At 36.5% G+C, this 23022-nt stretch overlaps 1 protein-coding gene across 1 annotated transcript; it reads right to left on the reverse strand.

The window, feature by feature from the left end:
- Nucleotides 1–9014: 9014 nt before the first annotated feature.
- Nucleotides 9015–19260, reverse strand: LOC135321568 (guanylate-binding protein 6-like). The gene is given in 8 exon segments (XM_064487105.1): nt 9015–9324; nt 10297–10490; nt 10834–10884; nt 10887–10932; nt 11895–12107; nt 12806–12997; nt 15408–15517; nt 19074–19260. Coding segments are annotated over 8 exon segments (1221 nt in total). The 3' UTR covers nt 9015–9096.
- Between the last annotated feature and the right edge of the window lie 3762 nt (nt 19261–23022).

Here is a 23022-nt window from a genome sequence, read left to right on the forward strand (position 1 = left end):
AAGACTCATCATTTTATGGAGCTTTAGTAAATATTCTTTAGTAAATGTGTCTTCATTTGCTGTATATCTGTAGCGGCATTTCCATTTGTGGATGCTCATAAGGCCAACTATTTTTAAATGTGTTTTAAAAATAGTTTTCATCAGTTTTTTTGAGGAGTGATTCTGAGTTGCACACCATCGTGCCAGAAGTGGAGCCAGGAAGGGGAAACTGATACAGTATAGATTAGCATTCTCTTTAACTGAGGGCTTGCTGTATCTTTGGTTGCTAGTGGAAGGCCTAAGATATATTTGTAGAATTAAAAATAAAAATTAAAAAATAATTTTCTAATGTTAGTATGTTAGAAGCAAAGCATAAGATGGCAATTCCTGTAGATGATTTGTTGCTTGAATCCTCTGAGAAGAAATCTTTATAGAAGTGGAGACATAGGAGGATGCAAGTTCCCAGGCATTTCTCAAGGGAGATCATGTGAGACTTTCTAGCAGCCAGCAATCAAAGCATCTTGGGATGGATACTCTGCTGTAAAGAGACTAAGAGATTTCAATATCAGCTATCAAAATCAACCTCATAAAAATAATCATAGTAAAGGGTATGTAGAGTAAAGAAACTCAGTGTAGAGTTTACTAACAGCTGCTCCAAGGACCCAAATCAAGCATATAAACAAGATTATAGCAACAGTAATAAAAACAATATAACAGCCACTCTTATTGGACACTTTCTACCTTTAAGGAAGTACACTTACTATCTCTAATCCTCATGATCACACAGTAAATTAGATATTATTCCTACATTTATGCAAGTGAAGATAGTAGACTTAACATCTTCTAGGTCACTTAGCTTGGTTCTAGAGCTTAGTCTCAGATGCAAGCTCTCTGACTCCAAGGCCTGTCCTCTGTCCATTACTTACACAAAACTGTCCAAAAAGGGGTGAAGAAATGAGAAAAGAAAGAAAAACAAAGGGTAAAAATAGATAAGAGAATAAAGTGGTAAGGAAAAATGTATGAAAGTATAGTCATGCATGGGAGTGCCAGGGCAGGATCAACAGGTTCCCCTGTAGCTCTTCATTAGCACAAATACCCTCCAATTTGGTCTAAGCCTTCTGAGGTGAGCTTCATCAAGGCTCAACAATGCTGAACCCACAAATCCTTTCAATGTAGCCCTATTTCTACGTTGGGTTTTTGCTGAGAAGGCTGAGGAAAAACTCCCTTAAACTTTCCAGAAGACCAATTGTTTGAGAGCATCTATGATACATACTGTATCTCCTCAGAGAGTCTTTTTCTGATTATGTCATACTCCAAGGATGCAACCGTAATGATTCTGAGGTTTAAGGAAAAGAATCTTCAGTCATGTCCTTCATTTCATATTTGACCCCTCCATCTTTTCTCTTTTGTTTTCTGGCAACACCCTGGATTTGTTCTTTGCTTGGAAACCATTTATGAATTTAATTTTAGGATCATTTCCCTTCCTGGGAACTGCTGCTTTGTGTCTTCCTATTCCCCTTCCCAAAATTGAGTTTATGGTCTCCATAAGATTATATATCATGACAAAAGTATCTTACAAGTCTCCTTCAACTTTCACTGCATTTTGCAAATTTTGATGAGTTGTATTTTTATTTTTATTTCATTGAATACATTTTAAAATCCCTCGAGACTTATTTGACGTATGTATAATGTAGAAGTGTGTTGTTTACTATCCAGGTATTTTAGGACTTTCCAGCTATCTTTCCATTGTTGATTTCTAGTTTAATTTCACTCTAGTCTGAGACATACATTATAACATTTCTGTTCCTTTCAATTTTTAAGGAGTGTTTAATGATACATAATGAGGTCTATCTTGGTGAATGTTTCATGTTAGCTTGAGGAAAATATGTATTCTGATGTTTTTGGTATTCTATAAATGTTGATGACATCCTGTAGATTCCAAATAGAAAAATCAATCAATATAATATACCACATTAAGAGAGCAAAGAAAAAAAATGGTAATCCAATTGATTCACAAAAATCCTTTGATCAAATTTAATAATTTTTCTGTTAAAAAAATACTAAAAAATTAGGAATAGAAGAAAACTTCCTCAACATGATAAAAACCATGCATGAAAAATCCACAGCTACATCCTACTCAATGATGAAAGACTGAAATCTTCTCCCCTAAGATAACAAAAAAGACAGTAATGCCCATTTTTCCCTCCTCTATTTAACATAGTATTAGAGGTACTAGCCAGTGTAATAAAACAAGGGAAAGAAATAAAGAGATTTAAATTTGGAAATGAAGAAATAAATTCTCTCAACACACGACAAGATATTAAATATAGAAATATCAAAGATTTCACCAAAAAATAGAAAAAATAAACGAATTCAGCAAATTTGGAGGATACAAAATCAACAATTAAAAATCAGTTGCATTTCTATACACTAACATGACAATTCAAAAAATTAAGTAAGCAATCCCATTTAAAATAGGATCAAAGTGATTAATTAAAAATAAATTTAGCCTAGAAGAAGAATGATTTGCATACTGAAAACATTGCCAAAAGACATTAAAGAAGACATAAAGAAATAGACATCCATGTTCATAGGTGGGAAGTTTTAATATTGTTAAGCTGTCAGTACTACTCAACAGATTCTACAGATCTCATGCAATTCTTATCAACATTCCAATATTTTTTCCAGAAAATAAAAAGTTCTAAAATTCATAGGGAATTTCAAGAGATTCCAAATAAACAAATAAAAAATCTTGAAACAGAAGAACAAAGTGGGAGATATCATACTTCCTGATTTCAAAACTTAGTACAAACTATTGTAATCCAAATGGACATATAGACGAATACAGTAAATAAATCTTCTCATATGCGGTCAAATGATTTGGTAAAGGTGTCAAGACCATTCAGTGGGAAAAGCACAATATTTCCAACAAGTGATACTGAGGAAATTCGATATTCACATGCAAAAGGATGAAGTTATACCCTTACCTTCCTCCATATTCAAAAATTTACTCAAAATAGAACAAAGATCTAAATGTAAAAGCTAAACAAAATCTCTTAGAAGAAAACGTAGGGGAATCTCTTCATTCTATTGGGTTTGGCAGTGATTTCTTGGATATACACCAAAGGTGTTTGTAGACAACAAATGAAAAAATAGATAAATTGGTTTTTACAAAAATTTAAAATTTTGTGCATATCAAAGGACAATATCAAAAGAATAAAGGGTAACTCACAGGATGGGAGAAAATGTTTACAAATCATACATTTGATAAGAAATTAATATACAGAATATATAAAGAACCCTTTAACTCAGCAACAACAAAAACAAAAACAAAGAGCTCATTTCAAAAATAGTCAAGGACTTGAAGACACCTTCCCCAAATAACAAAGATAAATGGCCAATAAGTACCTGAAAATGTGCTCATCATCATTATTCATTAAGGAAATGAGATACATTTCACACACATTAATATGGTTGCCATTTCTTTAGAAACAGAAAACAAATTTTGGTAAGGATGTAGAGAAATTGAGAATCCTGTACATCATTGGTAGGAACAAATTGAACAGCTAATGTAGAAAACAGTATAACTATTCCTCAGAAAATTAAACGTAAAATTACCATTTGATTCAACAGTTCAACTTTAGTTATATATCTCAAAAGAACTGAAAGTAAGAACTCAAATATATAGTTGTACACCAATGTTTATAATAGCATTATTCAATACAGTACAAAAAAATGGAAACAATCTAGTTATCCACTAACGTATGAATGGGTAAATAAATTGTAGTGTATTTGCTGGTCAGAATGGCTGTCATCAAAAGAACACAAGCAACAAATATTGGCAATGATGTGGAGAGAAGAAACCCTTGGTGGGCTCTTGGTGGGAAAGTAAACTCATGCAGCCACTGTGGAAAGTAGTATGGAGATTTCTCCAAAAATCTCAAAATATAATTACTATATGACCCAGATTCCACCCCTGGGTATATAAAAGCAAAAGCAAAACCAAAACCAAAAACACTAATTTGAAAATATACATGCATGTCAATGTTCATAGCATCATTATGTACAATTGCCAAGATATGGAAGCAAACTAAGTGTCCATTAACAGGTAAATGGATAAAGAAGATATGATATACACACACACACAGATAGATAGATATAGATAGATATAGTATGTATAGATATTTTTTGTACACTACACACACACACACACACAATAGAATACTACTCAGCCATAAAAAATGAAATTTTGCCATTAACAGAAACATGGATGGACTTGGATGGCATTATGCTAAGTGAAATAAGTCAGACAGAGAAAGACAAATACTATATGATATCACTTATATGTAGAATGTATAAAATACAACAAACTATTGAATATAACAAAAACAACAACAAAAAAAGAAGCAGGCTCACAAATATAGAGAACAAACCAGTGGTTACCAGTGGGAAGTGGGGCAGGCAATAAAGGTATGGAGGAGTGGGAGGAGTGGGAGTAACACACTACTGAGTATAAGACAGGCTACAAAGATGTACTGCACAACAAAGGGAACATAGCCAGTATTTTGTAATAACTACAAATTAAGTGGAAATGTAAAAGTACTATAATAATTAAAAATTAAAAAAAATAAAATAGAGTGTAGTACATTCTTACCATGGAATGTTATTCAGCCTTAAAAAGAAGGATATTCTAACACATGTTACAGTTGAAATAAACCTGAGGACATTATGCTAACTGAAATAAGACAGTCACAAAAAGAAAAATACTATATGATGTCATTATTATGAGGTATCCAGGGTAGTTAAATTCATAGAAACAGAAAGTTTACTCACACTTACCAGGAGCTTGGGGAGAGGGAAATGGAGACTTGTTTATTGGATACAGAGTTTCAGCTGAGCATGATGCAATGGGTTGGAGGTAGATAGTGATGATGATTGTAACATCTATGTGAATATACTTAATTCCACTATATTGTACACTTTAAATAGTTAAAATAGTAAATAGTTGTGCATATTTCATCAAAATAAAATAATTAGGTACTTTAAGTGGGAGGGAAATAGAACTTGATTGTCTGCATTTTCTATATTAATGGACAGTCAGCAGGGGCAGAGAGAGATTGGGGCCTTAGACCAAATATATCAGGGGAGGAATTCATTACTCATGTTTTATCAGGGACTGTTTCCTGGGCTAAGAGTGAGCACCATATTCAATGCAGCCTGGGACCACTGTCCACAGAACAGTGGTTAAGGAATAAGATCACATTATCTGAAGTAAAAGGAATTCCATCCAAATAACACTGTTGAGTGGCACAACCACACTTCCATGGAAAAAGAGACACAAGGAAGAATATTCCAGAGTTGTCATATCAGTCCTAGTACAGTCATAGAAACAGAATCCACTTTAGTTTGTTTAAACATAATAATTTGTACAGGTGATAAAGGAATAGAGATCAAAAAACACAAAATTCTTCACCAAAGCCTTTACTTTTTGGCCTATAGGTAATAAGAGGGATATTTATTACCCTTTGAAATAATAAACAAATGTCACACTTATTCATACATCCAAACATTAATCTATTTATTCATTGTTTCAATCACCATGCACTCTAGGTTTTACCTTACTTTAAAGTTACCATATTTGGTCCTTAGGGCTCTATAATACACAATTATATCTCCAGGCAAGATGCACTAGGTTGAAACCAAACTTAAAAAATGACTATTTGGTTGCAACTTAGATTCTTGATCACTACACATAAAATATTTATATATATACACACACACATACACATACATACACATACACATATCTATATACACACACACATCTATATACACACACACATATATATATATACATATATATATGTATATAATTACATGTATATAATTACAATATTTATTTCTGCCTAAATAACATTATGTAAGGCCCATACACAGTGTAAGCTGCATGAGGACAAGATCTTTGCTTTTCTCTCTTTACATAATCCAGAACAATGGCATGGAGGACATAAGAATTTAACAAACAATGTAAATAATTAGAACCAAGCATTCCTTAATGAGGATTAGAATAGATGGGTGAATAAATTGTTAACTACTTTTTAAAGCCTTTTTACTTTTCTAAGTGACCATTGTCAGTTTTATTATTTTTTATTGAAAGAAAATAGAAACAGTATTTCAAAGAGATATCTGCACTCATGTTTATTGCAGCATTAACCACAGTAGCCAAGAAATGAAAGCAACCTAAATGCCAACACATGAATGGATACAAAAGATGTGGCACATATACATATACACAAGGGAATATTATTCAGTCACAAGGAAGGAGGATATCCTGCCATTTGCAACATCAATGGACCTTGAGCACATTATGCTAAGTGAGATAGGTCAGAGAAAGACAAGTACAGTGTGATATCACTTGTATGTCGAATCTAAAAAAGACAAGGCTTCTCTTTGCTCTTCAATGCAGGGTGTGTCTAGTCCAAGGGATTAGAACATCTGCTTAAGTCAAGCTCTCAGTGGGAACAGATATACAGATATTTCTGTAGAATAGTTTACTTTTGCATTAAACCCCATGATACATTGGTCACATATTCATTACTATATGGTTTCTTCTTTAAAAGGCAAAGCCATTCATTCTCCTTCTGAACACTTGAAGCCACGACTAGACGGAGTCATTTAAATTCTCCAGTGGAGATGAGTTAACATCCTCGCAGAGATACTGAGACTGTGGTGAATAAGGTCACAGAGGGGGAAACTGTACCAAAAGAGTTTCTTCTGCTCCTCTGGTCCTTAAGTCAAATTAGAGACCTTAATCTAATATCTAAAATCCAAACAATCTATTATCTCAGAGGTTTGGTGTGATCATGGAATTCTGGCAATTGAAAACAATCACACATGTGTCAGCTTTTTGTTTTTACAGAAGTTTCTTACTAAGTACCCTCTGTGCCTAAACATACACTATGAAGATGTAAAGAAAATACATATATATATATATATATATATAAAATGGTGTCTGTCTTCAGACGAACTATACTTTTATTTGAAAAAAATACTAGACCAAGTTAGTTGCACCTGGGCCAAGACTGTGTTCATACCAGGATGTCATGTACCTCTAACAGGGAGACTGTGATGTCTTTTCAGGATCTGAGCATCACTCCTAGCTTGGATCCTGATTCTGAGAGTCCTTGAAGTGTTTGGGCATTCTCATTTCCCAGCATATGGATCCAAGAACATTTCCAGAGGTCCCCTAGGAGAGGCACTGTGAAAATCATTATCATTTATCCTCATCCCAGAGTTGCAAGGTCCTCTCTCCTGGGATCCTGCCCTCCCCTCCAGGTGATAGTTCCATCATCTGAAATTGGTTTAGACCAAGGCTACGGATTATAACCTTTTATCAATGTTACCTCTCAGCTTCCTATAAATATCCTTGATTCCAATGGTTTCTTCCCCATTCTTTTTTTCTCTACAGACACCTTGTTTTATTTGCCATCTTCAGAATTTCCTCTGGTCAGGTCTGCTGGCTGCCACTCCAACCAAATTATAGACTGAATGTTTGAATGTGTTCTCCAAAGTCCATTTGAGGAAACCCCAAATACCAATGTCCCAATGTGCTTGGAAATGGGGTTTGGGAGGGATTAGATAATGAGTGTGGGGCCTTCATGAATCTAATTAGTGCCTGTATAACAAAGAATCATGAGATTCATTCTCTCTGTCTCTCTCTCTCTCTGTCTCTCTCTCTTCACCATGCTAGGATACAGTAAGAACCTTGTCATCTGTAAAGCTGTAAGAGGACCCTTACCAAGAAAATAACAATGCTGGCACAGTGCTTTTGGACTTACAGCCTCCAGGACTGGGAGAAATAAATGTTTGTTTTGTAAGCCACACAGTTTATGGTAATTTGTTATAGCAGCCTGAGCTAAGACAAACCACGATGCTCATTACTCTTATTGTATGTACTTGAATTCTGATGTTTAAATGCCAACACCTGGCCTCTGTGTGTCTGGGTTTTTCATTCCCCATTACTATGAAGGCATCCATTTCTGCAGTGGTGCATCACCCCTTCTGTACTTGCCAACAGCAGAGATGCCACCACTGAACTTAACGATGATGGGAATTCCTCTCACCAGTGAATATTCTTAGTGTTTAATAATTTGTTTCTAAACACTGTAAAAGTGTAATTGAAACCTATGAAGTAAAGGTTACTGTTGTTGAGATTTCAAGGGGTAACAGGAAAGTTCATACCTTATTTTTGAAGCAAATATAAGGGATTAAAAACCAAGGCCAAAGCAAAAACAAGATTAGGATGCAAACGTTATTTTCTAGTATTCTGATCTTAGTCTTATACCCCTCATTAAGCAGGCTAATGTCATTTCTGGAAGCAATGAGCAATTCCATTTATTCACATTCCATTTACTATTTTAATTATTAGTATTGTAGTTTGTTTTCTTTGTTATTTGAGAAATAACACAAGCTAACTTTGCAAAATTGAAAATATAGAGTATATAATGAAAAGCATGTGTCCTTTCCATCCCTGATGCCAAGCTGTCTTCTCCAGGAAGAACCAATGATACCAGTTTCTAATGAATCTTCCAGAAATGTACTTTACATACATGTGTATGAGTGCCCAAAATAATTGCCTTTTTTTTTTTTACGGTGAACACATTATACAAACTGTTTTGTGCCTCTTTTTTCACTCTACATTCTATCTTCCAGATTGTTCTATATTTATACAAATAGAGCTCCACTATCTATTTACTAGCAACATAGTATTCTAGTATAAATACATGCAAAATATATATTACCAAATTACATAAATGAGCATTAAGTGGTTTCCAATCCTTTGCCATTAGAATTGAAGCCTCAGTGAAACTCTTGTATATATGTACATACATATATATATTATTTTGCACGCATATATATTTCCTAAAACTGAACACACTATATCAAATTGTCCATGCATTTATTCTATCTAATGTGGGCCAGGCATCAGTATTCTCTAGAAATCACTTTTTATATTTAAAGAATTGCTGGATGAAAGTGAAAAGCATGCGTATCAGAAATAGGCCAGAGAACATACATGTATATTATATTATATATCTGATTTCTTTACAAGGAGAGCTACTTCTTTTTAAATAGTGAGCTCACTACTTTCATAACATTACCAAGAATGTTAGCTGGGGCAGGCAATAACGAAGCGATTCTTTTGCCAAGGTTGTCCAAGGCTTGTGCAAGCAAGGAACTATCATCATTTTTAGTATCAACAATTCTCTCTCCCAAATGATTTATCTCTGTACTCATCTCCTCACATTTCTTTCTAAATCCTTCAGTACACAGATCTTCTTGGACCTAAAAAAAAAAAATGAGGAAGGAAGTAAAACTTTTTAAATCTCCCATTTTTTCAAGGATTACATTTTGTCAAACTTTAAAACTTTGTCAGACTATCTTTGTTTTATTCCTAAAATTGTTCTCTCTTAATCATGAAAGGAGACTCTTGTAACAAGGAATATTTCCTTGTTTGGACCGAAATATTAAGAAGAAGTGCAGTTTACAGCCTTAATAATATTCATATACCTTAGGGTTTTGCCAGGAGGCTAAGCCTGGCATGAGGACAAATGTAATATTTTCCAGTCAAAAAATGCAAATGAGAGGTAGCCTTGGTCTGACTGCACTAATTCTCAGTCCCACTCAGGATGACACTGTCACCCATATTATAGAAATCTGTTATAAACACACGGCCCCTAAATTATAGAAATCTCTTATAAATCATGTTCAGATGAACAATGAGAGAAATCCCTCCAAGCCACATGATAGCTTGGGGATCTGTCCACACCTGGAGGCAATGCAGCAAGTGTAAAATCTATCATTTCTATGTGTTTTTAAGTCTGGACATTTCTGGTAGTTTTATGTCAGAACAGATCTACCTCAGGGCCTTGGGCTGAGCAGGTCTCCTGGTAAAAGGTAGTGACCTTGGTAGAGCATATTAGTTGTTGTTCATATTAAACACACATAATTGGAATATCTGTTCAATCAAGCCCTGTGAGATCATTTTAAAATTCTCTAAATGGCTATTCAACCCTATTTATATTCTCTGAGGGCTTGGAGTAGAGGGGGGAATACTCATCCTGAAGTCTCCAAAGTCTACTTACAGAGCCAAATTTAAAGGTTTTGGAAGGATTCAAAGGCTTCAGGGTTTTAATAAATCACAAGCAGTAGATGCACTTGTGATCTCTGCATGACCATGCTGTAACCTTCACCCATCCCTTCCTGGGGTACCATGGCAAAGCTATCAAGCTCTACTACTGCCACAGCCTGATTCACCTTCAGCTGATGCTCCAATATCTTGTTTGGCTCTCTCAGCAGGTTTTCTCTTTCTCTCACCATCTTCTCCATTATCTGAACTATGTGTTTCTGGAGACTTCTCTTCTGAGCCGCCACCTGCTGCTGCTGCTCCTGCAGTTTCTGTTTCAGCAGCTCCTGTTCCTTCTCAGCTGTCTCCTTCCAGGTCCACTCTTCTGCCCCAGGAAGGTATTAGAGAGGGAAAAAAATAGGCAAGGATTGACCTCCACCCTCCTGAGCTCAGAGGCCAAACCAAATTAAAGAGTGAGGTAGGAAATCTCTGAAGTCCTCCCCCAAAACCCCATGTCCACACCATCGAGAACACACTTCAGAATGTGAGAGAAAAGGCTCTGCCTGTCTGGCGTCCAACCACAGTTCCCTTTGCTGTTTCCAGATGCAGCAAGGTTGTTCCACAGAAAGGAAGGAAGCTCCGGTATTGGAAAAGTTTTGCTCTCACACCTGTCAGAGGGCACTGCAAGAACATACACATCCCACTGTGAGCCCAGCCCTACCCTGTACCTGCTTTGGGCTTCTCCCCATCAGTGAGGGCTTTATCTGCCTGCAGGATTTCTCTAGTGCCATCTGGGACTGCAGAAACCTCTGGAGGAACTCATTTGCCTGAGGAACCAAGGAGGAGCACAGAAATTAGATTTCCAATAGGGAAATTAGTGATGCAAAGACAACTAAGTCCATGTAACTTTTGCTTCAAGTTTAAAGTTCCACAGTGGTTCCTTACAATGAGTCCAAGCTCCTTAGAGTGACCTGTCTCTCTCCAGTCTCTTACCCAGTGCTACTTCCTTCTCCCCACTCTAGAATCCAGCCTATCAGAATCATGTTCAGTTCTACAAACCCCAAATCTCTGGTGCTTTTACATATCTGCTTTCCCAGTGTGAAATAGTACCTCTAAATTGTGCTGATGTTCTCCTCTGCCACTAGCTGGTTATAAATTTAGACAACTTATTTTAACCTGCCTATGCTTCTCAGTTGAGATCTTTAAAATGTTGATAATGTAGATGCTTCTTAATGCTATTTGAAAGATTAAGTTAAAGAGTCTAGGGAAAGAGCTTAACATTTTGGCTATAGGAAACAGCAGTTCAATATATATTAGTTGCATTATTATTGTTTATTATTATTATCATTATTATCATTATCATTATTATTAATTATTATATTATTATTATTATTATTATTATTATATTTGTTTCTAACACCTAAGTAGCTCTTTCCTGAGTGTTATAGCTTGCCTATGTAGTTGACTTCCTGTCTCACTTGTGATCATCCTTGTGTACAAAGACTGACTTGTAATTTGTCAGTGCTCAACTCGTCAAATATGTTGTTGAGTAAAAAAAATGAATAATTTCTGTTCTATCTCTTGTGGATTTAAGAAATCTGTACTCATGTTTGGGAGTTGATATTTGTACTCTCTTCAGGAATAAATAGCATGCAGTGAACCTTAAAAGCCACAGCTGTTTGAATGGCCCCATACACTCTCTTTATGCATGCATGGAGCTGCACTCTCAGATTTTCAGGAGACCCCTTTGAGTATTCTGTAGGTTCCCCATGTTTCCCTTATTCCTCACCTTCACTCCTTTCATGGGCACTTGGTAATTTTCCTTTTCAATAATTTCCTTTGCTTTCCTGTAGAGTTCATGACCTCCAGGAACAGAGAAAGTTCCTGCTGAGATACTTTTTATTAGAGTCTTTGAAAGCTGATCAAGTTTAGTCTGGCAATATTTGATTAATGTCTCTTCATTCTGCATCAAGAAATCATCTTTCTTATTCTTTATGATTTCCTAGAGGGAAGAAAGATAGAGGGCTGTCACCAGAAGCAAGGAACAGAGGAAGTAAATTTCCAAAGGATCTGGTAGAAGAATTGGTCTAACTGTGTTCCTCATGAGAAAAGTATTCTGTTGGAGGACATGTAATAAAACAGCAGTCACAAGATTTGATTTATTCACAGCTCTGAAAACTCTGGAAGACCATGGGGAAGTTCCCTAACCTCCTTTGGGTATTTCATCTGAGCTGTTGGAGTTGCATTACCTAATCTCTCTGGTTCCTTGAAGCTGCCACATTCAGTGATGCTGTCTTCAATGATAGATACAACAAGGAACAACCTAAGCTGAAAGTGGCCTGAGATGTGGATCTGAAAAGAGAAATTTTGGTTCCCAGCCATAGGAGTGTGTTCACAGAAAAAGAAGCCAGCTAAAGAATGTCTTGGGTGTTCTGGACAGGCTTGGAATCCACAGAAGTATTTATTTCAAGAGGATATCTATACTGATTTTTCATTGAAGGTCAAAGGGAGTTCCAGATAAACTGCCTGAGTTCTGGCAGTCAAAAAAGAAGGAAATGTAGTCCTTTGAAACTCTGTCCCTCATGAGAACATGGGCTACTTTATCCTTGAGTGAGAGATGAGCCATGGGACCGGTAACAACACTTCTAGGCTTCATTCTTCAAAGGGAGGCGACATAAAGTAAATACTAAGACAGATTACCACAAGGTTCCTCTGGAACTCCTGCTTGTCTTCCTTGAAGGAGTGCTCCATGAAGACTGCAGGGGCTTCCCTCTCACAGGCAGCATGCACCTCCAGCAGCTCCTGCAGCATGTCTGTGGGGAAGCTCACTCGCTGGGCTATCTGCTCGCTGTAGTGGTTGTCTGCCTTCTGAATGGCAGCTGAGTTCTCCAGCTATGCCAGAGTTGTCACCGCGTTCTCCAAGCGAGGTACTGCTCCACTATTGATAGTATCCAGGTAGGTCACAACCAGAGTCCTCAGCCCTGAAGAAGCCAGGAAATTTAGGGGCTAAATATCAAGTTATCAGTCAATGGCTCCAGGATTCTGAGACTATGCTTCTAGGGTCATATACACATGCACACACACAAACACACACACGCACCCCTACCTCCTTCTACTATTATCACCTTCATTTTCCTACTGACTCTTCATTTTTATGGTTTTCCAGGCCACAGGACTAAAAAAGTTAATATCTACTTCTATCTAACATACTAGGGGCTACCTGGAAAATACAGTTTCTCATTTCAAAAATTGAAAGCAATATAGATTACATAGATAGACAGATGAGGCAAAGTGTACCATGTTTAATTTATTCCTAATTCTGAGGCTTTGAATGTATTTTCAGTGATTTATGGGCTAATATTTATTTTTGGACCACTCTAAATTCTCAAAATATCTTTTGAATTCTCCTTGTGAAGAACACTTATTGTATAGGACTTCCTTTGAAAACATGCAGTATTCTGTTTTTACACCAAGAGAGTGATTATATTCTAAGTGGAGGATGTTTTCAGATAAGTGGGAGTCACCGATATCATTGACAAAAGTTGCAATTTGGGGAAGGAATTTGTAAATCCCCCAAAGTGAGATAATTATAAACTATACAGATTTCTTCATGGAGTATAAAAGTCTGTAAAATCAGAATCCTTTATAGAATCAAACAAAAATACTAGAAAGCACATTATATAAAATATTCAACACATAGCAGTCCCAATGGAAATGGGAAAAAGAGACTCACCTTTCTTAGTGACCATGATTCCTTCTGTGAGGGTCTTGGTCCTTGCATCAGTGAAGATGTGAGAACAGAAATTTTTTGTTTGCTCCTGGAATTTAGGATCCAGTTGGTCTTCAGATACCATCCCAATATTGGCTAGAATTTTTTTTTCCTATGTTGGCCAGTCAAAGACAAAACACTTCCATCTTGGAAATAAATGCCTGATGCAGTCTCTCGGTAGATTGGATGTTTGGGCTTTGGGATTCTTCCCTGAGGGACAGAAAAACAGGGGTTAGAGTGTGTAGAGTCTTGAGGCGAAGGGATTACAGGTGTTCATGGCAGGGATTTGTGTGTCTTTGCCATTTCTACACATAGAACTCTTTTAACATAGACATTCAATACTTCTTTGCACATCAGACTTATACCAATGATATAACTGCAGAGAAATTTAGGGAGACATCTGATCCAGTAAAGGAAACCTATGGCTGGTCTCTCCAGACATGCACATAGTAGAGTGGTTGTCTATGATGTGTTTGCTTAACTAGCAGCTAAAAGGATGAAAGGTCACATGAAACTTTCTGCTCAACTCAACCTCATGTAGGAATTGAGATGTGGAACCAAAAAGGAGAGCTACAAACAAGGGATCATGGACAGTAATTGGAATATTAGGAATGACATCCTCATTATTTAAGAAAAACTGTTTTGATGCTAAAAATAATTGATGCAGTGTTATGTATTTATTAGTAAAAACCTCTGAAGTATAAATGTACCTGAAATATAATTTTAAGGTATCACCACTAATCTATAAACTCTTTGAGGTAAATGTTTATATCTAGTCCTCTCCTGCCAGCCAATTTCTTAATAGCTGTTTTGAGAAATCATAAATAGAAACATGAAAGGAAGAATGACTAAATTGGGATTGATATTTCTCTCAAGGTTTCAATAGACACACATCCTTGGAAATGTAACCCATGAAAATAATTTTTTACCTTGTAATTAATTCATGGGTAAACATGTGGGAATTAGGAGAAAGCTATGATGTGGAAGGTAAAATGAATATTCTAATAATTGTCAGTATTATTGAAAAGGCATAGATTGTAAAGACAGTCACTTCTTCAGGTTTATTTAGAACATACAGTCATTTTGTAGATGATATAATTATACAGGATTAGAAAGTTTTCTAGCCCTCTTTGAAAAGAATAATATGTGAAATCTATATTTTGTTCATTAGATAAGCTTTTCACTGCAGTTTTATGTCTAACAATTAGCTGATTAGTTGTTTTCTTCAACAGAGAAAAATTGATGGAACAGGAAACACAGTGTCCAGTCTTTAGAATGTTTCATCACCCATGTAAATCTGGATGCTAAATTTAAAGATGTATAAAAAACAAATTGATTTTGAGTAATTTCACTTTACACTTTACTTTTCTTGAGTAAACTTCAACTGTAGCCCCTAGATCTTTGCAACCCACTTTCCAGCCACCATTTCCACAGACTTTGATTTAGTCTCAAATACAAATGCAATCACAGAGATGAGGGATATTGTTTAGTAGATCCCACACTCTATCGGACCGTACACTGCCCAGGCCATACTCTGATACCTGGAATCAGCTTCAGGGCATTCTCCAAGTACTCATCTTCTGTGATAGGCTGACCACATAACTGCAGCTCCAGGGTGAAATCCCATACAGTCCAGATAAATTCTGGAAAGAAATTCACAAATTCTGTGGAATCTTCTACTCTATCAGGTGTTTGAGAGGACTTTGCCCTGATGTTTTGCAAGCTCTGTCGCATAACTAACATTTGGTTAGGGAAAAAAACTCACTACCAACAATTCCCACATTTCTCTAGTATAAAAATATTATAAACACACTCTTTTGCCATGGGTCCCCTCTGCTCCAACCAAGAAAACTAAATGACAGGAAAGGAGAGACTGACTCTATCCTCATTCCCATGAATTCAGTGAATCATGGTGGTTCAGGACCTGGAAGGATACTGCAGTTGCTCCAGGGCCTGGTGGTTGATGGTGCTCATGCTGTTCTAGACAAAGCTACTGCAGAGAACCACGGCCAGGGCAAAGATCCATGAATCCTTCTTAGACTCATCCTAGAAAGCACATTAGAACAAGAGAGTTAGAAGTTTACCCCTACATTAGAAATTCATCTGTACACTTCTTCAATCATGGTTTCATTTATTATTTCAGCTAACATACTCACCATGCAAAGAAATTGAAGACAGATGTAAATGCAGATATCAACTTTGACAATTACAGAGACATTTCTTGTGTTTGCAAATTTTTCATATATAAAAGGATTCTAGTGTTCACAGTGCTTTCTTTTTCCTCAATTGGATAAAGTAAAATAACATATACAGAAAAACTAATACTGTACCTGTTGTGTAATTAGGAATTCAGTGATGAGTGTGGGCACTTATTCATTCTGCATATATTTATTAATCAGAGTCCATATAAAATACACCATAGTTGGCATAACTGGGTATTTAAATTATATGCAATCAATAAATACTTGCAGGAAGCTACTAAATATCCCCCACTGTTCTTAGATTTTAAAAAAGCAATGCTAAAAATGAAAATTTTCTTTCAACATGATTATTTCAAAACAGTGGACAAACATCCATAACAGTAAGTGCAACAAAGTTAGAAGTATCTGTAAAAGGCTTACTCTCAGTAATGTATATAAGCAGTGAAACCTATAGCTATAACAGAAAACTAAAATTTAGAAGTCTATCAAGGAAGAACAGAGCTATGAAATTTGGAGAAAGAATATGTGATCTGAAAGCTTCCTCAATGTCTTGAGCTGAATATTAAAGAACTGGTAAATGTGGAACTGAAGAAATGAAGGTGATCCCATAGACAGGAAAACCCAGAGAAACAAAATTAGAGATGGGAGAAGACAGGGGTCTTGTAGTTAGAACAGAGTCATTTGAGGGCAGAGGGCAAGTGGAGAAGTTAAGGTGAGTTTCATGAAGCCTAATCAAGGGCCCTAAAGCCCAGGCTAAGTTGTATAAATCATAGCATTGTCTAAATGATGGCATAAACTGGAAATAGTTTTTTTTTATTATAAATGGCATGTAAAGTTGCTCCCAGTGTAAATGCAAAAACTGTGGTTTATGTTGAGAAGATTCTAAATGGGTGTTTGGGGGGATAAGAGTCTATTCATTACTTTCTTTCCCCAAAACCCAGTTTTTAAAAATAATCAATTAGGATAAGGAGAAGTAGCATTTATGACAAACAATTATTTCAACAGCAAGATTATATCATTGTTTGATATATGGCTTTAAAAATAAGAAGACTTTCTAACTCCTGTTGAGAAAAAAGACAGAGCTATAAAAATGTAGGTACTATTTCCAAATAAATCTCAAAACGGGGAAAGGAGGGATAGTTCATTTCACCCATTAGCAGAAAGCTAAAACACCAAAAATCCATTTTAAAATGTTTCTTGTAGGACAAAACTTACTTTTATAGAACTTGCACATTCAGAGGTGTCTCACAGATTTCCAGAACACTCTGTGAGTAGGTGATGAACTTCATCATAGAAAATGTAAACCTGTCTCTAAAATCCAACCCTCAAATACACTCTTCACCTTGTAGCTAAGAAGGTGAATCAGAAATTTTTCCTCACTCGCAGATTGATACGTCTCCTCTTTCTTAGTTATGCTTAACTGTAAGTTCTCAAAACCAGTAAGGTGCTGCCTGGATTGCCTTTCAAAACTGAAGCACTTATTCCCCCAGCTGTTGGGAGTGCTGGTGGAAGACAGTCTTCAGGTGTCAGCCCTCTTAATTAGAAAGGCTTCTGGAGCAGCTCTTCAAAAATGTATCAGCACCCCTGTCCCAAAATCAGGATAACTCAAAAAATCCAATCCAGCCATGGAGCTCCCATGAAATTCCCAGAAATTGGGGATTGCAATGCAATGTAAATTCTTCTTCTCTCCAGCCTGCTTCTTTCCCAATTACATGGTATTAAATCTGACTGCAGATAATGTCTTGTCAATTGAACTAAAGACTCTTTTAGGGCAGGACATTTACTTTGGTCACTGATATCTACAATGCTAAGTCCAAAGGCCTGGAACTCAGCCGTTCAATAATGACTTACTAAATGTAATCAAGTCATCCACACAGTGCCAAGAAATAAAAGAATTTATCTAAGACACTATGATAACTTACCTAGAAGTGAGATTCAAACAAAACATAGTTTGCCTTATTTACTATAATTGATTTCTAGATTTTACAGATTAAAGCAGTAAAATTTCTAGGACCATGGAGAGATAAGGGGAAAATCCAGAATAAAAAGGATTTAATTGTGAATTTCTGCTTTACTATTCACACATCCCCCAGGCTCTAATTGTGCAGACGGACCACCAGAGTACGATTGGGCTTGCGTGGGTGAGGCACACACTACATCCAGATGCCCTTGGTTTCAGACTGCACTGTAGAGTCTAGAGGAAACCCTGTGAGGAGAGGGGAGAAAGCAGCATTCAGTTAGAGCAGATAATCTAAACAACCAAGGGGCTACAGAGTCAGATCTATTGGAATGTCAGTATCCCAGCTTACGAGTTGGTGCTTTCTCCGTTTCCTCAAGAATGTCCTACTTTGTGTGTCATCTGTTTCAAGGAGGAAGGAACATTAATTGTGATAAAGATACCAAGCAAGGGCTCAACATAGAGGCAAAGGGGAATCCATGAATCAGACAAAATGGAAGTCATTGATAACCATAACAAGAGTATCTTGAAAGAACGGTGAGGTTCAAAGCCAGAGAGAAATGGACTGAAGACAGACATGGGAAGAGAAAAAGGTGGGAAAAATATCAAGATTATATTTTTTGTCAGACAAATTTTTCAAAAGTGGGGAGAGGTGTTAGCCACAGTAGTATATGACATACAGGAAATATTTTTAAGATTATAGACATTTGAACACATTTATATGTTGATGAGTATAGTCCATAAAAAAGCAAAATGTGTTTCAAGAGCAAGTAGACACAATTGCAAGAGTCCAGTGCTTAAGCATGTAAAATAAGGTAGGATTGTGAGAATTGGTAGGAGAAATTTTGCTTTACAGGAATAAAACATACAATATGATAATGAATTACAGTAAGACAGTGGTTTAGCAGTGAGAAATAGGAGTGGAAAGTTGATATGTTAATAGAAGTTTGGTTCTCCCTACACAAGATCAGGACAAAAATTAAGAAGCTGAGGTATTTGCTAGAATCAAGCAATTGGTCCTTGACCCAGTACAACACTCACCATGATTCTGACCTGCAAGATGGTTCATAAAGTAGGATTTCCCTGTATGATACGGCCCTACAATGGCCACCACCAGCACTGGCAAAGAAATCTCACCAAGAATCTGCAGAGATTTTTGGTTCACTGAAAGCACCTTGACACTTTCCAGCAGACAAATGGGGTCCATCATTTTGGGTCTGGATGCCATGGCAACCTGCCAACCTAGAAGAGCTTCTTAGTGGAAATCAGATTATAAAGTCATTCTCTAACTCAGACTTATACAAAGCATCTATCAACTTAGGATAAGGTAAGTAAGAGTTCTGTGCTTTCCATGAGACAAAATGTAACCTAGAATTAGCATACTGCAGAGGTTTTCCCCCATCATTCCCTCAAGTCTCTCATGATATTGGTAGTGAAATAATATAATATCACTCTCCAAACTGTTATTTCAAAATAATAATATAATTAAAGTTATTGTTATGATGCACTGAAGGCCTACAATATACCAAGCCCTTTGATAATAACTTACATATCCAGCTAAACTGATATTCACAAGAGACTGAAAGTTAGAAATTAACATAACTACTTTGGAAATGAGGTAAATGGTTCTCACAAAGGCTGAGTGAATGTCATTGAGAAAGGATTGAAATTCTACATACTTGAGCAAAATGACAGAATAGCAAACTCTAAGCTCTTGTTTCCCCAAGGAGATATAAACAACAACCAAAATACTAGCTAGAATAACCTTACAGTAGTTCCATAAAACAGTCAAAGGTCCAAAGCAACCAACCAAATACCAAATCAAGAAACAGCCTCATTCAAAATGGTAGGAAATTCTGTGGTTTTTCTGTTGCCCTCGGTCCCCATTGTGGTAAGGTCTTTAAGGAAGTGGCAAATCATTTCCCAATTCCCTCCCCTGATTCAGAGAGAGGGAATTTTATAATGTTCTAACCTGTCAGGGCTGCCTCTTCAGGTCTCTGTTTCACTTCACATGAAACTCAGGGAAGGGTGGCAAAGGGGTAGGTGGTGGTAAAACTTGGATATCTGGTGGAAAGAAGCAGCAGGTATTTCTCAAGGAAAAATGTGGAGAGACAACTCCACAGATGCCTAGAGCAAGAGGTTACCAGTGAATATATAAAATAGACTATCTAAGGCATCAATTGAGTTTCCAATTCCCTTTTTCAAAATAAACAGAGCAGAGCAGGCTGCATTTACAATGTTCTGACATCTCATGGGCTGCCTGAAGGACTGTTATCTTTTCCCTTATTTGGATCTTAGGCAGGGAGAAGCAGTGGGCATTGCTTGGGAAAGCTCCAGGGAGAATGACCTGCAGACACCTATGACAAGATATTATGGGTGTGTGATATTGAGATGTATAATAAGAAACACAAATTTGATCATTGTCCTTATTCCTGGTATATAGCTCTTAAAACCCTATGTGATGAGAGAGATGAAATTATTTTTCTTGTAACTTTTGGTCTTTTGTCCTCAATTCCTAAAATAGCTCCAGACTGATAAAGATGAAAGGAGAGTCTTTTGTTATTTATAACAAGCACCTTTCAACAACAACTGAGTTTATGTTAATGAGGTGATTTTGTAAAGCCCCTAGATCACTTCAATGGAGTTGGTTCCTAGAGGAATCAATGTTATTAGAAAGTTGCAACATTTAGCCTGATGCTCCAACCACTGGGGAGCAGAGAAGAGATGAAAGTTGAGTTAATCACCAATGACCAATAGTTTACTCAACCATATCTACCTAAGAAGTCCTCCATTAAAAAATAAATAAAACCTAACTGAAATGGTTCAGAGAGTTTCTGGCTTGATGAATATGTGGATGTTGTTAGAAGGTGGCACATCCAAAGGAGTCATGGAAGCTCCACATGCTTTTCTTGATATCTTTCCCTTTGCATCTCCTATTTTGCTGTTTATAGGCTGGATCCTTTTTTAAAATAAACCAGTAATCTAGTAAGCAAACTATCCTTCCTGAGTTCTTAAGCCATCCTAGCAAATCATTGAACCTGGGGAAGAGATGGGTAACTCCAATGTACAGCCAGTTAGTCAGAAGCACAGGTGACAACCTGGATTTGTAATTGCATCTGAACTGAGGAGAAGTCTTGTGGGACTGAGCCCTTAATCTGTAGGGTATAAACTAACTCTTGGAAGTTAGGGTCAGAATTGCTTATTGTGAAAAATTGCTCAAGTATGTGGTGACCAGAAATAAGTATAGAGAATAGAAAGTTGAGAAGAGAAACTGAATTTTTCTTTTTCTTTTCAGGGTGGAGACACACAATAGACAATCAAAAGTTCAAAGGAGGCATCCTTTGGGAAATTAATATACTTAAAAGGAGCACATATATGGGAAAACTGAAAAAGCAAAACACAGGCCCAGGGAAGATGCATGCTCAAAAAAGCCTAAAAAGACTTTAGAACTTCTCTTAAGTTTAATCCCAAGTTTCAAAATCAAGAGCCAGCTTAGGAAAAGACTTCCTTGTCAAAAGGCCAGTATACAAAGAATGGGAAAGGTGACTGCTTTCATAAATGCTCAATTTTCAGGGGGTGGGAGGGTAATAACTCAGTAGTAAAGCATGTACTTAACATGTCCAAAATCCTGGGTTAAGTACTGAGTACCTTCATTTAAAATAAATAAATAGATAAATAAATATCCAATTTTTCAACAACAACAACAAAAATCACAAGGCATACAAAATAAATGAAAATATGGCCCTTCCAAAGGAAGAATATAAAGTGGTAAAAAAAAAAAAAAAAAAAACAACCCTGAGGAAACATGTGCATTAGATGTTTTAGGCAAAGACTTTAGAATAACTTTTTAAAAATATGCTTAAAAAGCTAAAGGAAAACTCAGAAAAATAACTAAAGAAAATCAGAAAAACAATATATGAACAAAATTAGAAAATGAACAAGGAGATAAAAATAATTAAAAAAGGAACCAAACTGAAATTCTGAGGCTGGAAAATACAGTGAATGAAATTACACATTTTCTACAGGGAATTAGCCTTGGTGGTAAAGCTCAGGGTAAGAGCATTTGAATACATATAAAGGGGATTAGACTTGCACAGGCAAAAAGACTCAGCAAACTTGAAGACAGGACATTTGAAATTATCAAGTCTCAGGAGCAGAAGGAAGAAATAATTTTTTTAAAGTGAATACAGCCTAACAAACTTATGGAATACTGTCACATAGACAGGAATATACATTATGAAAGTCCCTAAAGCAGAAGGGAGAGGCAGGGCAGAGAGATTATTTGAGGAAATAATGGCTAAAAAATTCCCAATGCAATGAAATATATAAATCTACAAATGCAAGATATTCAACAAACTCCAGTAGGATAAATAATCAGAGACCAATGCTGAGGCATATTATAATCAAACTGTCAAAAGACAAAGAGAGAATCTTGAAAGTGACAAAAAGCAGTAACTCATCAAATCCAATAAGATTGTCAGTCAATTTATCAACAAAATATTTGTAGGCCAGAAGGCAGTGGAATGATATGTTTAAATTGCTAAAAACTGAGTGATGGGGTAGGGGGGAACCTACCAATGAAGAATACTGTTTCCAGAGGAGGGGGGTCAAGATGAGGGATAATAACTTCTCACAGAAAAGTGACTGAAAACTGGCAGAACTCCTATACAAACAAGATGTCAAGAGATATTTCCACATAATTAGGGAGGAGTAAAAACTTCAGGTTGGGACCTGTGCACCTAGGGAAGGACTAAGAGGAAAAGGAAGACTGTGCAAATAGACCCTAACCCTGAGGAGTGAGTAGGTCAATCCACAGACTTGGCATCCCAGTCCTGGGGTCCTGCACAAAGGAGACAAATCCCCTTGGCTACTTGGAGAAAGACTGAAACAGATAGAAAGGCTGGAGAAGCCTAGACTAGAAGGAGTGAATGGGTGCTGGTTTGCCACCAGACAGGTAGGAGACAGGTCAGCCTGAGCAACTACCACCTTA

This window comes from Camelus dromedarius, chromosome 6 (genome assembly GCF_036321535.1).
Source record: "Camelus dromedarius isolate mCamDro1 chromosome 6, mCamDro1.pat, whole genome shotgun sequence".
In the NCBI taxonomy this organism is placed as follows: Eukaryota; Metazoa; Chordata; class Mammalia; order Artiodactyla; family Camelidae; genus Camelus; species Camelus dromedarius.